General features: G+C 44.7%; 1 protein-coding gene across 4 annotated transcripts in view; it reads right to left on the reverse strand.

The window, feature by feature from the left end:
- OTUD7B (OTU deubiquitinase 7B) overlaps positions 1-15153 on the reverse strand; it is a 69783-nt gene extending 54630 nt beyond the window's left edge. For 3 of the 4 annotated variants that reach the window (XM_084613527.1, XM_084613526.1, XM_084613524.1), the window contains exon 1: positions 15018-15153. In XM_084613527.1, the coding sequence (XP_084469653.1) occupies positions 15018-15033 (16 nt within the window). In that variant the 5' untranslated portion in view covers positions 15034-15153. Of the gene's footprint in view, positions 1-12313; positions 12335-15017 lie in introns of those variants that run through there. The other variant, XM_084613525.1, reaches the window with a different exon arrangement.
- Positions 15154-15826: the final 673 nt, after the last annotated feature.

Genomic DNA, 15826 nt, shown 5'->3' on the forward strand with positions numbered 1-15826 from the left:
AGTAATCTAGCTAGGTATGTGTTAGATTATGATTTCTTTAAATGGCTGAGAAAAGAATTGTGCTGAATAGAATAACTATTTCTGTCTGTGTATCTTTTTTGTAACTTAAGGTTTTGCCTAGAGGGGTTCTCTATGTTTTTGAATCTAATTACCCTGTAAGATATCTACCATCCTGATTTTACAGGGGGGATTTCTTTATTTCTATTTACTTCTATTTTTTATTAAAAGTCTTCTTGTAAAACACTGAATGCTTTTTCATTGTTCTCAGATCCAAGGGTTTGGGTCTGTGGTCACCTATGCAAATTGGTGAGGCTTTTTATCCAACTTTTCCCAGGAAAGGGGGAGTGCAAGTGTTGGGAGGATTGTTCATTGTTCTTAAGATCCAAGGGTCTGGGTCTGTAGTCACCTAGGCAAATTGGTGAGGCTTTTTACCAAACCTTGTCCAGGAAGTGGGGTGCAAGGTTTTGGGAAGTATTTTGGGGGGAAGGACGCGTCCAAACAGCTCTTCCCCAGTAACCAGTATTAGTTTGGTGGTGGTAGCGGCCATTCCAAGGATAACGGGGGTAATATTTTGTACCTTGGGGAAGTTTTGACCTAAGCTGGTAAAGATAAGCTTAGGAGGTTTTTCATGCAGGTCCCCACATCTGTACCCTAGAGTTCAGAGTGGGGGAGGAACCTTGACACACAGGAATTGGTTTTATTCAATATTCAACTTCTACTGCAAAATATGAAACAAAGAATATATTTACAAGAACACACACACAAGCTTGATCTTATTACAGTTGATACTGAATTATAGTAGCAAATCACCTTTACAGAGGGTCTTCTCAACTTTTATCACATCCTGTTTAAGCAGTTTATGACTTGGATTGTATCAGGGTGAGACTTGAATATTTAGCCAGACTTAAATCTACAGTTTAAGTTAGTCAATTGGGGGGGGGGGGGGGAGAAATCCAGTCCTGATAAGTGTTCGACCCCTCCAAAGACCAGGCGCAAAGTGCATCAGTTCAATTTCAATCGCTTTTCTCTGCTCCTCTAAGGGTATGTCTACACTGCAAAGTTGTCAACAAAACTTTTGTCTTTCATAGGTACTTTAAAAAGCCCCCCCAGTGAAAGACAAAAGTTTTGCGGACACAAGTGGCAGGGTGATTGCGACTTTGTTGGCAGGAGCGCTCTCCTGCGGACAAAGTGAACGCCACTCGTGGGGCTAGAAGTATTTAGTCGGCAAAAGAGCCGACAGAGTGCCGACAAAGAGTGTTTACACATGCTGACTTAGTGACAAGGCTGTGTCAAAAAAGCTGCATGGTGTAGACAAGCCCTAACTAAAATCTCCGTGGGTGTTCAAAAAAGAATTATCTGGACACAATTCTACTCTTAGTGTATTAGGTTTAAAGAATTCTGCCCCACAATGAAGTTAAAGAATTATTATTGGCATTGAAAGAAAAAAAATGAAATACTTCTAAAATGTAACCACCACAGGGTCAACAAGAATGAGGAAAAGAGTAGAATAAATGTTATTAGTACATCCTGCACTTATCCTGTTGCACATAGGTATTTCAGCACATGGCATATAATTAATTATATATCATAGAACTACACGTTGAGGGTTCCAGTCTGATTCATGGATCACTCCTTTGTATTTTGATAGAAAATGATTGGATCTTTGGTTACTGGATTTTTAACTTGGCTTGTCCTACTCTGTACATATTGTCATACTGCAAGAGTGATATTCAGGCACCAATAACCTCCTTTTGAGGAAACCAGTTTCTCCAGAGTCATACATCATTTTTTAAATAAATTGCAGTGCACTAAATAAAAGGGAGGGACAGGATGGCAGCGATGCTGAATGAATGAATCAGGCCTGGTCTCGGATTAATCTCTGGAGGTGTGTGGTCAAATCCAGATTCCCTTTAGGAATTCAGTTTGTGACATTTGAAATGGTTGATTTTTTCTCCCCTAGATGAGAGTATATTTTAAATCAGTCATTAAAAGGTCAGCACTTTCCTCTGATACTGGCTTGTAGCTGACCACCTTGTGCTGTGCTCCAGGCAGATCTCTCACAAAGCAGAGATTAGCAAACTGAGTGAGGACTGCTGTACATTGGGAATTTACATCAGTGTAGCTACATCTCTCTCAGGGGTGTGAAAAATCCACACCTCTGAGACATGTAGCTATACTGACCTAACCCCTGGCGTAGACAGTGCAAGGTCAATGGAAGCATTCTTCCGTCAACTTAGCTATGCACAGGTGATCCATCTCTCCAAGCGGCATAGCTAGGTCGACAGAAGAATTCTTCCATTGATCTTGCACTGCTTCGGTGTGAAAAACACTGCATCGGCACAGGTGCAGTGCTTAGATGAGAACACTCCTATGCCAATGGAGAGAACCACCATGCAAAGTTTTGTGCCGTTAAAACACCCCAGAAACACCTGCATTTGAGCAGTGGGTAAAGTCACCCCTATTTATAATTTACAAAGCGTTACACACACATAAAAAGTTATAACCAAGCCATTTTTATTGGTCAGGAGCGAAGTATATCTGGTATTTTACCCAAGTCTCTAATGAACACATTGCTAAATTCAGAATAGTTCTGTGGTCTCTTATGGGTCTCTGGAGAGATCAAGCCCCCAATATAGTATTTTGCATAAACCTATATGAGTTACACTACAGAACTTTTCTGCCAACAATGACAGAGTCCTTATGTCCACAGCCTACAATACTGGAGTCATTTGCCTTGTCAATACCACTCGTCAAATTAAAAAAGCTCTATACCAAACTTTGTTTTTAAAGACTGTTCCCAGGTTTGCATTTGGCACTGAATCAGATCAGTGTGCCAGATCCTATATTGGTTGTACACAAATATGAAAGCAAAACATTACAGATTCTCAAATTGGCAACTGCACTTTCAACACCACTGATAAGAGACTCTTGCATTACAATTCTTTAAGAATTTTAATAATTCGGCTCCTATAAGTAGTCGACCTTCAGAAAACTGGGCAATCTTATCAAGGCCAGTAGGATAGCATCCAATCTTGATTCTGGCACAACCCTAGTAGACTGAACAGGGAAAAAAAGGTTTGGTATTTATTTTTGCCCAACCTTAAATAACTACTCCTGAAAAGACTGAGTGCACACATGGACACGTTTTGTTTAAGGTTTCTCAAGGTTTAGGTTTCAAGAAAGAACATTTGTAAAGGATGCTAAAGGATTCTGAGCCTGTACACTGACTATGCAATTTTTGGGTCAAATCCAGCAGCCCCGCGGAAGTCAAAGAGACTGCTCATGCAGGTAAGTGTTGCAGGATCAGGCTCTTAAAAATGCCCAAGAAAGCATTTTTGTCTTAAAAGAACTATGAAATTCATAGGATGTGCACACCTATTTCTTTACAGTACTTGATGTCAATTTCCTATTAACTCATGATCACACAGGTGACTTGTTTATACAACACCCAACACCACATTAGGGATCTTTGCAGTTACAGCCCAAGAAATATATTTCATTTGCGAAAGAATTTAAAGTTGTTTATCTGACTTTGCCTTTTATTTTTAAAGGTGATTTTACTTTAACAGCAGCCAAACCTGATGTCTATCCTAACTTCAAGTACATTCAAATGTTTCTTGTGCTGTTTAAAATAAAAATATGTACATTGAAATTGGGATGGGTCTGTGCAGTTCCCAGCCCAGTTACAGAAGCCTGTTTTTAACAGGACTTGGGTGTGTCAAATGTCAGAAATACTATGTCATAAGATGGTCTGGGCTGTGAGGTAGAACGGAAGAATTTCATGCAGATGGACTTAACATTAGTAAACGTACACCAGGGGATAGTGGGGCAGGAAGCAGATTAAGTGGGTCCTAATCCATCTCCAGTGCCTAGGATTCCAATTTTTTTAATTACTAGTGCATTCTCTAACCTCACTGTGACAGGGTCCTCTGCCCGCTCCTCTTCCTGGGGCCCGCTGACTGCCCCAATAAAGCTCAGAGAGGCTTCCGGTTATGCAGCACCCCTGGCTTTATTTACACACACAGTTCTCCCACCACCAGTGTTGAGCTATTTACAAGGCTTACAGGGTTAGTTCCCTCTTTGGCTAGCAGTCATCCTGCAGCCAGGAAACTGCCCGTTCTCCTGGCAGCCCCCCTTCATACTGGCTCCCAGCCCTCAAACTGCTGGCTTGTCAGGCCCACAGGTGGAGTCAATCCCCAGGCCAGGCATCATGCCTGTTACACCAGCCCCAATCTATTTCTCTTGATTGGAGCTGGCTGAGTAGGGGCTAATTAGGTGTTTTTTCAGCAGCACCCTGCTACGCTCACATAATATAGGATTTTTTTAAATATGGGGAACAGTTAGGCACAAAACCTATACCACGACATTTAAGTCATGATACCACTCTAATGCTAGCAACTTCAAAGCTAAGAGTAACATTTAAGTTTATCTCTTGCATTTTTACCCCTTCTTTTCCTTCACCCCAAATTGTGTGCGCACTATTTAACAAATGATCACTACTTAAACATAGGGTTTGCAGTCAAATTAAACTGTGGTTCAAAATGTTATTACACAGAAGCATTGGGAAAACAATATTAAGATTACACTGTGAACTATGAGCCACATGTAGCTCTGATGTATAATAAACCTGGTCCTTACATGAATAATACTCCTTGCTTAGCCACCACACCCACAGAAACCGAATGCCATAAGTACTAAGTCACATTAAGAACATCCATATTCATCACTACTAAGTTTAATTCCCTCATTCTTCTAAGCAATGAAGCAATAGATATGTAACTGCACAGAAAAGGAGACATCGCCTTTAGCTGTAACCATACCCCAATGGAACCCTTTAAGTGAGGAGCTGGGCCAACCTATCAGGACAACACAGACAGGTCTAGTAGCTGCTAATCGCTGAACTGAAGGTGAAAAACAATTTGTATGAATCAGATACATTCAGAAAGCAGACAGCATTCAGTATTAACCATAGGGTTCCTCTCTGGACTCATACAGTAGGCAGTGCAAGAGACAAGCCCACAGGACTGCCAAATTGGGTTGAATTGTATTTCAACTTTTAGTATGAACAAGGCTATATTGATAAGGTCAAGTATTTAAGTGTTCAAAATCTTTACACTGTTCACACAAAGCTTAAGCGCCCAAGACAATTACAGAAGTTAACCCACTTTTGCAGCCCCCAGCAAAAGTCAACCATGTTGCAAGGACAGTTATAAATGTAGTAGTGTCCCTGGATGGTTAAAAACAAAGACACAGTTGAGTCATGCAGTACATACAAGACTGAACTACTGCAAAACTGTAGCATAGCATATTGTAATCAGGCAATGTCTATACTAGACAAGTTAGGAGGGTTTGCCAGTACAGCTATGCTAATGTGAATGTTGACACGAGTTATGCCAATATAAAAAACGTGTTTGACAGCACACTGTGTCTACGTGATGACTTTTGCCAGTACAGAAGTGTCCTAAAAATATCACACCCCTAATCAAAATTATACTAGCAAAAGTTTTTAATGAAGATCTGGCCATAGACAAGTTTAAAAAACCCAAAACAAAAAAAAAAAAATCAAAAATCTTGATCATCCTCCTTTGGAGTCCAAGAGAGGAAAAAGCCGTTAATAGTTTGTATGAGGAACTTGCTGTCCTTAGAACAATCCCACCTTCAAACCAAACAAACTATTCACAAGTATAGGCAACCCTTTAATCAGTAAAAAGAAAAGGAGTACTTGTGGCACCTTAGAGACTAACCAATTTATTTGAGCATGAGCTTTCGTGAGCTACAGCTCACTTCATCGGATGCATACCGTGGAAACTGCCAATAATCAGTGTGTTATATATGAAGCTCATATGCCATTCACTAATGTTTAGAGCCAGGTTTTCAGAAAGGATTGAATAGCATTCATAAAAATACAGCCCCAAATATAAATCGAGGCTGATCTGTCTGTGTCTTTCTGAGCTAGTCTGCTTTTTCTGATCATTTATGAGACGTGTCCCATGCCAGCCAAACTTTCTGAAAAAAGGACTTATTTTCCAAACCATAAAGATATGCAACAGAATTACAGTGTTAGGCACACACAGTACTTGCTGTTACCATAATAGTGGTACCTTGCAATTGTTTATGTAGCAAAATAAGATTTAAAAATGCTGATACTAATTAGCATGCTACAATCAAAAACATATATACATATACAGAGCCATAATTTTGCATGGCAGTTTACAGAGACTAGAGTCATGGTCCCTGCCCCAAAGATCTCAGTCTAAATGATACAAACATTCAATATGAGAACAGACAAAAAGAAAGAGAAAGGGAAAAGAATAAAAATGCAATTGATGAAGTATGTTTATTCACTTACTGTAAATTAAGCACATTAGATACATTCTTAAAGTCACTTGGGTCTTCCAGAGCATGATGAACCAAGTATCACATTTTACCAAGCATCTTACCAGGACACAAGTAAAATCCACCGTATCAAACTGCTCATGCCTGCACCCAATACACTAGTTCTAGGATTGAGAACTTGACAGTTTTCACATGATCAAATATACACTTTAAAAACGTAAAGAAAATGAAGTGAGAAGAACAGCTGCTTTGTTAGAACTTTAAATTTTACTGGAAAGTAGTAGTTTATGGTTTCATAAGGGCCACTGCCAAAATCAAGCATTAATATTGATCTTAAATGCAACCCTATGTTGTACATTTTAGCTAAATCCAGAAAAATATCTCCAAAGAAATACATTAGGAACATGAAACTTAAAACTTGTAGACCCCTTCCCCCGCTTTACTGTGTGATCTTCTTGTGTGGGAGGAAGCACAGACTAGTGGATAGACCATTGGGCTGGGAGCCAGGACTTCAGGGCTGTAGTCCCATTTCTGTTATGAACTCACTGCTTGTCTTCTGTGCCTCAATATCCCCCCCCCCCCAACCATAAAACTTGGATGAGAGCCTTTTAAACAGGCGTACTGTGAAGCTTAAATGTTTGCAAAGTGCTTGGAGATCCTCAGATGACATGACAGAAGATTAACTTTTTAAAAATAAACAAACTGTGAGCTATAACACACACCTACAAGAACAAGACCTACAATTTGGGACAGCTTTGGAGGCTGACCAAGTTGAAAGTGCCCAACATCATTTTTTAATAAATATTGAAACATTTTTAATTCTGAAATAGGACTTGTGTCACCCATACCACTACCCTATTAGGAAGGCCCTGAACACGAGACAACACAACATGCCATCGGGACTCCATTTCATCAGTTAAAGAGCAAAGATGTATCTGGATTCAAGCCCTGTGCAACATTTTCTTCCTCCCTTATCACCATGTACAGTTACACGGAAGTAATCACCCCAAAGAGGTGTATTGTGAAACCCCACATGGCCTCCCTAGACTTGCACTGAAAACCTGCCTGAATGGAATATTCAGGATAAAACCCTTAGGCTAGGCAGGACAGAATGCTGTGCGCTAAGCAGCCCAACACCTGTACTGACCAAACCCTGCTCCTTATCAAAATAGCTGTTCACAAAGCAAACTACACAACTGCCCTTCATCCAGACACATGAGATCCAAGTCTTTCAGGGTGGTTTCTAACTTTTGCCACATTTGGCTTTTGGACATCTCTCTTCCTTCCCAAGCACATTGCTGATCAGACATATGCAACACTGGTTGGGTGTCTAATATACTCTCAAATAGCCAACGCACACCAAAGCCAGACTAGTAACACAATACAGAGACTGCAGATACAAACACAATGAGCCTGATGTGACCCAACACTTTATTATATTTGCTAAGTGCTGGCTATGTGCTTAGCATTGTATAAAAGACAAGATACAAATAATTCCTGATTATTGGGCAGCCTTGAGGAAGGATACCTATTTTCCTCCCATTGACAAATACCCATCAGTTCAGATAGCCCAAGTGAAGACCTGTCCCAGTCTGAGACATCCAAAAAGCCAAAGTGTATTAAATTTCAACTTGAATGACTATTGTTTGTCATGAGGTGAGCTACTGCAGGATAGCAAATTGTATTCTCCCCCCAGGTGGGGTTTTCAGACACAGGAGGCAAGACATTTTTAACTGAATATCCTGGGTCCAAAATCTACATGCACATTACAAAAAGCAGCTGCTAAGCCAAAATAGCAACAATGCTAAAAGTAAGTAGTTTCAAAACATTTTGAAACAGAAGTGCCCCCCCGCCCCCCGTTTCTAAATTAAGGAAGTTTTAACTTTTGTAAAAACAGCAACTACGCTTTTTATAAGTGGCATCTTCCTAATTAATTGTATTTTTGTGCTAGAATTAAAATATGACCTAACCACTTTCAGCATTAAGGCTGATAGCATAAGGCGCTTCAGACCAAGTGGGTTTGAAAGAGTCTAGAGGTTAAACCTCAAAGTATGAAAAGCGAAGAGGTCTCGGCACAAAAAGGAGGCTGTCTGAATAACTCCGCAAAAAGAAAAGGAGTACTTGTGGCACCTTAGAAACTAACCAATTTATTTGAGCATAAGCTTTTGTGAGCTACAGCTCACTTCATGCATCCGAAAAACTATGAAAAAAATTTTAAAAAATACTTTACACTTCCAAATACAGCTTAAACAATGTATGCTCTCATTACATTTCTAAGCATGGGTAAGTACAGACTCACACAAGTTCTTACAGTGCCAGAGCCAGTTAGCTTCAAAGGCGCCAAACAACATGTGAATGATCCCTATGCAACTGTAACTGTTTCTTAGCCACACAGTTACATTACAGATCATTACAGTAATTAGAATACATAATGAATCAAGTTAGAATCTTTCCTCCACTTCAGCCAAGTACACAGCCCTTATCTAATATAAACACAAGCAGTTTTCTTACCTTATCTAATATAAACACAAGCAGTTTTCTTATTGGCTATCTGCACAGATAGAAAGCTTGAGAAAACTGCACCTGCATAAAAGTCAGGGGTTAGGCTGGAAATACTTAGTGGCCTGATTTTCAAAACTACTGAGCCATCGCAGTTCTCACTGACCTCCCATAGGAGCTGAGCGCACTCAGCACCTCTGAAAATAAAGCCATAAGAGATTTAACTACACTGTCAGGCACTGACTCTTACATATACTATCTTTGATTCAGTAAACTTCTTGACAGTATAGATAGGTCTTTGGTTTTCATACAGCTTACCGGACATCTTAAAGAGTAACTTATGGTCAACCTGTTTAAAGAAACTTTTACAGCTGCTACACTTGAGGAAAACAACATCTAGGCAAAGGTATTTATTTGCCCGATATTCAGCATCTTTTTTTCCAATATTGACCAAAAAGACAGAAATGCAATTTTAGACAATGCCATTTTAGACTGCAAAAGCATCATGTCAGGAAGCAAAGATTAGATATTGCTTTATATATGGTTCTGGCACTGGGATGCCCAGAACTTTAAGTGGTCTCATCAGAAAAATAGCAAACTCTGGAGAAGAATAACAAAAATTAAGGAGCGGGAGAGACCAAATCCTGAGGAAAGTTTACAGAGCTAAATATAACTCACTCATATCTGCAAACAGTTATATTAAGTTTGGAGGAATTTCACATGCATAAAACACAAATGGTGAAATCCTGACTCAATTTATTTCAACGAAGTTAGGATTTCATCCACTGGTGGGAAAGCAGTTTAGGAGGATGGATATAATTACAAATAAATAGGCTGAAGTTAAACAAATGAAAGTTAATTCTGAGTATCTGGAAGTGCATTAGACTATGAAGCAACCTCCCAAAGCAAGAGAACTGGACAATGCATCAGAAAACGTATTACAGGGAATCAATCCCATGTTAATTAGGGGATGAGCTAGATGGGACCTAAAAGGTCCTCAACCCTAATTTCTATAATTGACTCCTTGTGCTTGTATAACTCTCCCCACCACGCAGTATAGTGTTTCCTGTTGCTCAATCCTGCAATGAAGTTATAATACTGTTTTTTGCAGCACCACAGTCTGGTGCTATGGCAATGATGGGGAAACTGTAAATAGAGTCTATGACTTCATGGCAGGATCAACCAGAAGACTGGAAGAAAGGGAACAAGCCCTTAAAGATGTGCATGCATAACCGGTTTCTTCCTTGGATTTACCTTTAAAATATATCCATTTAAATACACTACCAGCTGAATTCACCCACTTCTTTAGTACGTAAAAACTGATAGATATTTTAAAAAATTATTCAAATCTGGCATTCTGCAAAGGAAGATACAAAAGGTAACAGCTGTTCCAGCTGCCACACAACTACTTTGCCAGGACATCTTATTTTTCATTAGCAACACACTCCTCTTCCACCATCACATATCTCCTGAGCAAAGACTGCCATTCTTGCTAACCTGTGGTAGCATTTGGTTATTAGGACACAGGAGCTCATCAAACAAAAGCAAAAGGAAAGGTTTCACTCATACACCGTAACACTCAGGAATGCTTAAGTATTATTCCCATTTTACAGACAGGTAAGCTAATCATAAATTGTCACAGCAACTCAGTGGCAGACATCAGATAGAACCCAGGAGTCCTGTGTCCCTAGTGTAATCACTAGACAACACTGCCTCCTGAAACCATACAGAATACCTGTCCTGTTATTGCATTCCTTACATAGTGACTCCCACTATCGAACATCAATGCGAGGACTGTTTCCTGTAAGCATGGGTTTGTCCAAGCTGCTCAACAGTTGAAGTCCGTGAGTCATGAGCCTTCTCACCCACAGTGAAAGCACACAGAATCTACTGTTCTGCAGTGAGGTAACCTTCAATTATCAAGGCAAGAAGCTCCCTTTCCTCATCAGATTAGGACTTGTAAACTCAGGTCTTGTTTTTAAACCTGTGTCATTGCCTCACTACGCTCACTTCAAGGCAATTAATTTCTTCTCGCCCATATACTCACGCACACAAAGCGCATGCTGCACAGCAAAATAAAGCCTTGCTTCCCAACATTTATCAGCAGGATGCATCTCTATCTTGTATTTGGCACCATTAAAAATAGCAGGCACGTGACAGACAATAGCCTTCTAAAAAAACTAAATCCTTAGTGCGACCAGGCAGGATGATAGCATAGTCCATTTTGATTTATATCAGAAAGTAGCATTTACATACAAAGATGGCATTTGCAAGCCACGTAGATTTCTAGTTTGTTAATATTAATCCTATTTGGTCCACATCAGAGTATCCTAACCAGATTTAAATGATTAATTATTACTCCCTTGCAAGTGAAAACATTTTAATAACCTAATGATGAGGCAAGTGGCCAGAAGGAACCAGTGACATCACTGTCCCGCTTGTTTATCATTAAAAAGCAACCCTCAAACCTGCAAGTTCTGCAGTACTTCCTCTCACTGTTGCCCTTATCCTCATTCCCCCACCTGCATTTTATCTTAGATATGAGCTCCTTGGGGCAGGATCTATAAGTTCAATGGGTGCCTAGCACAATGGAGAACCATCGTGCCCTGTGGGTGCCACTGTAATTCAAAAGTAGTTTTTATTATTCATGACAAATACCAAATGAGAAATGAACAACGCTCTTGGACTTCCAATAGTGACTTTATCCCCTCTCGATCTTTTCCTTATTAATATAATTGTGCAAAAATATTTATATTTCATTTCTATAGGGCCATAAAACAAAATGACATCTTGGTTGACTTGGCAGCCACCTGCAGAAAATAAAAGTTGATCATTCTGTTCAAGAATCTAAATCTGCAAGGTGCTTAAGAAGCCCCAATTTCCACTGACCACCATGGGAACTGAGATTGCTCAGCACCACTCAAGGTCAGATCCTTAGTGCTCTTTATTAAACTACTTTGGCCCTGATCCTGCAATAAGTTTTGCACAGGTAGACCCCTCTGCCTGCACAGGGCCCCGCTGACCTCACTATGAGTCTGTCAAAGCAGAGCTCTTTGCAAGACCAGGGTCCTAGTCAAGCTCAAGTTAGAAATCACTGGCTGAGCAGCAAGACTTCAGACACAGACGTTTATGAAGCTATTGACTTCCATTAGGATTACCACATGCACTAGCATTTCTGGCAGGACAAAATATTATAGTAGAATCTTAGGCTCTTTCAGAGCATGCCCCAATTAAGAAATATTTTACAGAGTGCAAACATGAAGATTTGATTTTTTTTTAAAAAGGTTCTCTTGGGTAGTATTTGGGAGGAAACCCATTAATTAAGTTTGCTAGAAGTCTGCTCCCAGTTTATCTAGGTCATCTAATATATCTTTATGAAAAATACAGACGTTCAAGTGCATACTTTTCTACTTCTGGCCTTAACATAGGTAACATATCCCTGGGGTCATTATTAAAGTTCTCAGGGCAGGAACCTCACCTGCATCTTTGTTTGTGAAAGGCTTAGTATACTGAGGGTGCCAATAATTACTGATGTATCATAAGAGTTAGAAACTTGAATGAAGTCCATCTCCCTGCCAGGGCAGTGCAAAGTCCTCAGTTGACGGCATGTCTGACTAACTCTTCACTACACTGGAACTAGAAAAGATCAAGAGATAAAAAGGACTGAAAGTAAATGACACTTTACAATATGAGTAAACACTAGGAGTAAACACCAATTTTCCTTTTGAATTCAAGAGAAGAACCAATGATGCAGATATAGGTGAATGCATGATCATTCACCTATAACCCTGTGGATGCATGGTAAGGTGCAGCAGACAGGGCTGGATTTGATAGTATAATACAGCTTCTCCATCTTTAACTGCTGTGAGCCACTGAGGGTAGCCAGTCTAAAAATACACAAGAGTAGTAGACACACAGGGCTAGGAGTCCCCATTATATTCACCCCTATCCACTGTTAACCTATTAATTACAGACACAGGAAATCTAACAGCTTTACTTAGTCATCAGCATCTCCTAAAGTTTCTGTTTGCATTGCAACTTCAAGTTAACAGGTGTGTGTCCCAGGCTGTACATCTTGTGTGCATTTCCACACACACAGGGCTTCACCAAATACTAATATTAACTTAGCACTTGTATAGCACTCTCAAAACAAGAGGGCAGCTCATCACCCTTTCGTACCAAGACTGAAAGGATACTGTATTAGAAAAACAAAACAACCCTCTGAGGATACAGTAACAGCACTTAAGATAAAGCTGTTTCAAAGCTAATGACATTGTGACCAGTGTAGCCTAAGGAAGATGTTACCCAACTTCAACCTCATTTATCAGAGCTGACTAGCCTAAGAGAGAAAGTTTAGTGAGACCAATTAAACAAATTAAACCTTGCATCCAGGCTTCAGACACATGGGTCCCTAACTACTTATCACAGAAGAGAGTGAGTCCACAAAACAAACACTGCCTGCAGCTGTTCTTCCAGCAAAGTCACCCTTAGTGTATTTAAAAATAATAAGAGTCAAGGAGAGAACACAGAAAGATAAAACTTGAGAAGGGGAAAATCATCAGCCAGATAGGGGCGGAGGGGAGGGAGAGTTGGTCCCTGCCTGGCACTGAAGCAGTGGAGGAAAGAGGAAAGAGGGAGGAAGCTGTAATGAGAGGGGAGAGATGCGAGGAGGAAAGGGAGAGTTAGAGCAGAGTGAGTGAGGGCGACGAGGGACCTTTCTTAGGGCTGCGTAATCAGCTGGCCTGCTTGTGGGCACCATGGGATACAGCTGGGCGTGATGGGGCAGGGGCGGAGGTGGGGGCTATCGGGGAATAAGGCTGCAGGGGAAGGGAACAGAGATAAGGGGGGGGAGTGCTATGGAGAAGCAGGGAGCCAGGGCTGGGGGTCCTGGAATGAGGGGGAAGATGGAGGAGGAGGGAATCCTGGAAGGGGCTGAGGCTGGAGGCTTGTGCAAAGGGGGTGGGGGGAGAGACGACGAGGCAGGAGGTCATGGGGGCAGAGCTAAGGATGAGAACCAGCGGGGGAGCTAGGGAGGGGCTGAGTCAGGGATCTGGGAGGGGCTGATGGAAGTCTGGGGGGCCTTATGCATAAGTCTCGGAGAGAGACAGGGCTCGGCAGGGGACCCAGAAGGGTGGGGACTGGAGAGGGGGCTCGGCTGGGGTGGGTAGGGGGGTAGTGCTATGGGGAAGGAGCGGGCTCAGCATGGGGGACCTGGAGGGGCCATTGAGGGGAGGCTCGGCAGGGGACCCCAAGGGGGGAGGGGCTCGGCGGGAGTGCTATGGTGAAGGAGTGGGCTCAGCAGGGGGGACACAGAGGGTGGGGCGTTATGGGGAAGGAGGAGGCTCAGCGGGGGGGACCTGGAGAGACCATTGAGAGAGGCTCGGCAGGGGACCCGGAGGGGGGGGGCTCAGCAGTGGGGGGGTGCTATGGGGAAGAAGGGGGCTCAGCGGGGGGACCCGGAGGGGGGCTCAGCAGTGGGGGGGCGCTATGGGGAAGAAGGGGGCTCGGGGGGACCCGGAGGGGGGCTCGGCAGTGGGGGGGCGCTATGGGGAAGAAGGGGGCTCAGCGGGGGGACCCGGAGGGGGGGCTCAGCAGTGGGGGGGCACTATGGGGAAGGAGGGGGCTCGGCGGGGGGGACCCGGAGAGGGGCTCGGCAGTGGGGGGCGCTATGGGGAAGGGGGGGCTCGGCAGTGGGGACCCGGAGAGGGGGGCTCGGCAGTGGGGGGCGCTATGGGGAAGGGGGGGCTCGGCGGGGGGACCCGGAGAGGGGGGCTCGGCAGTGGGGGGCGCTATAGGGAAGGGGGGGCTCGGCGGGGGGGACCCGGAGAGGGGCTCGGCAGTGGGGACCGCTATGGGGAAGGGGGGGGCTCGGCGGGGGGGACCCGGAGGGGGGGCTCGGCAGTGGGGACCCGGAGGGGGGGGCTCGGCAGTGGGGGGCGCTATGGGGAAGGGGGGGCTCGGCGGGGGGGACCCGGAGAGGGGCTCGGCAGTGGGGGGCGCTATGGGGAAGGGGGGGCTCGGCAGTGGGGGGCGCTATGGGGAAGGGGGGGCTCGGCGGGGGGGACCCGGAGAGGGGCTCGGCAGTGGGGGGAGCTATGGGGAAGGGGGGGGCTCGGCGGGGGGGACCCGGAGGGGCCACTGAGGGGGGCTCGGCAGGGAACTCGGGGGGGGGGGGGAGTTACCCTTGGCCGGCTCCATCCCCGCGCTCAGGGTCCCCGGCCGGCGCTGAGGGGTCCCCGCCCGGGGGCGGGTGCGTGGCGGAGGCCGCTGCGGGACCCTCTCGCTGCGCCGCCGCCTCCTTCTCGCCGCTCGCTCGCTCGCTCGCTCTCCTCTAGGGGAGGAGGGGTGTGCGCCGCTCCCAACCCTCCGCCCGCCGGGTTTCCGCCCGGACGTCTTTCCCGGGGACACGGGACACTCGGGCCCCGCCCACCTCCGGCCCGGGGCCAATCGCAGCGCGGCGCCGCCACCCGCCACGCTGCGCCTGCGCGGCCCTTGGAGACGGGCGGGGCCGGAGGGCGGGGCCTTGGCGAGGCGGGGCCGCGCGCGAGGCGCCGGTAGCCGCTGCCCTGGCGCGCGAGAGCTGGCGCCGCCAGCAGCCCCCACCCGCGTGCACCGCCTCGTGCGGCGCTTCCCCCCGTGCAGTCACCCTGCACCCTCGCCACGTGCCAACGTGCACCCGGCTTCATGGCAACCCTCCCCCGTGCAGCTCCTCCCTGCAGCATCCCCGAGACAACACCCATGACAACGCTGTTCAGTGCAACACAGCCGGAGGCTGGGGTCTATTGCAGGCGGGGGTGGGTAAGGTTCTTTGGCCTGCCGTGCACAGGAGGGCAAACTGTCCGATCATGGTGGTCCCTTGTGGCCTTAAAGTCTGAGCGTGCAAAAAGCCTTGCCGTATAATACACCCCCCCCACCCCCCAGAACATCCTAGTGCAGCAATTGCCAGGAGTATCTCTCTCCCCGTTCTCTCCCCCCCGCCGACAGAAACCCT

This window comes from Lepidochelys olivacea (assembly GCF_965140295.1).
Source record: "Lepidochelys olivacea isolate rLepOli2 genome assembly, chromosome: 24".
Taxonomy (NCBI): domain Eukaryota; kingdom Metazoa; phylum Chordata; order Testudines; family Cheloniidae; genus Lepidochelys; species Lepidochelys olivacea.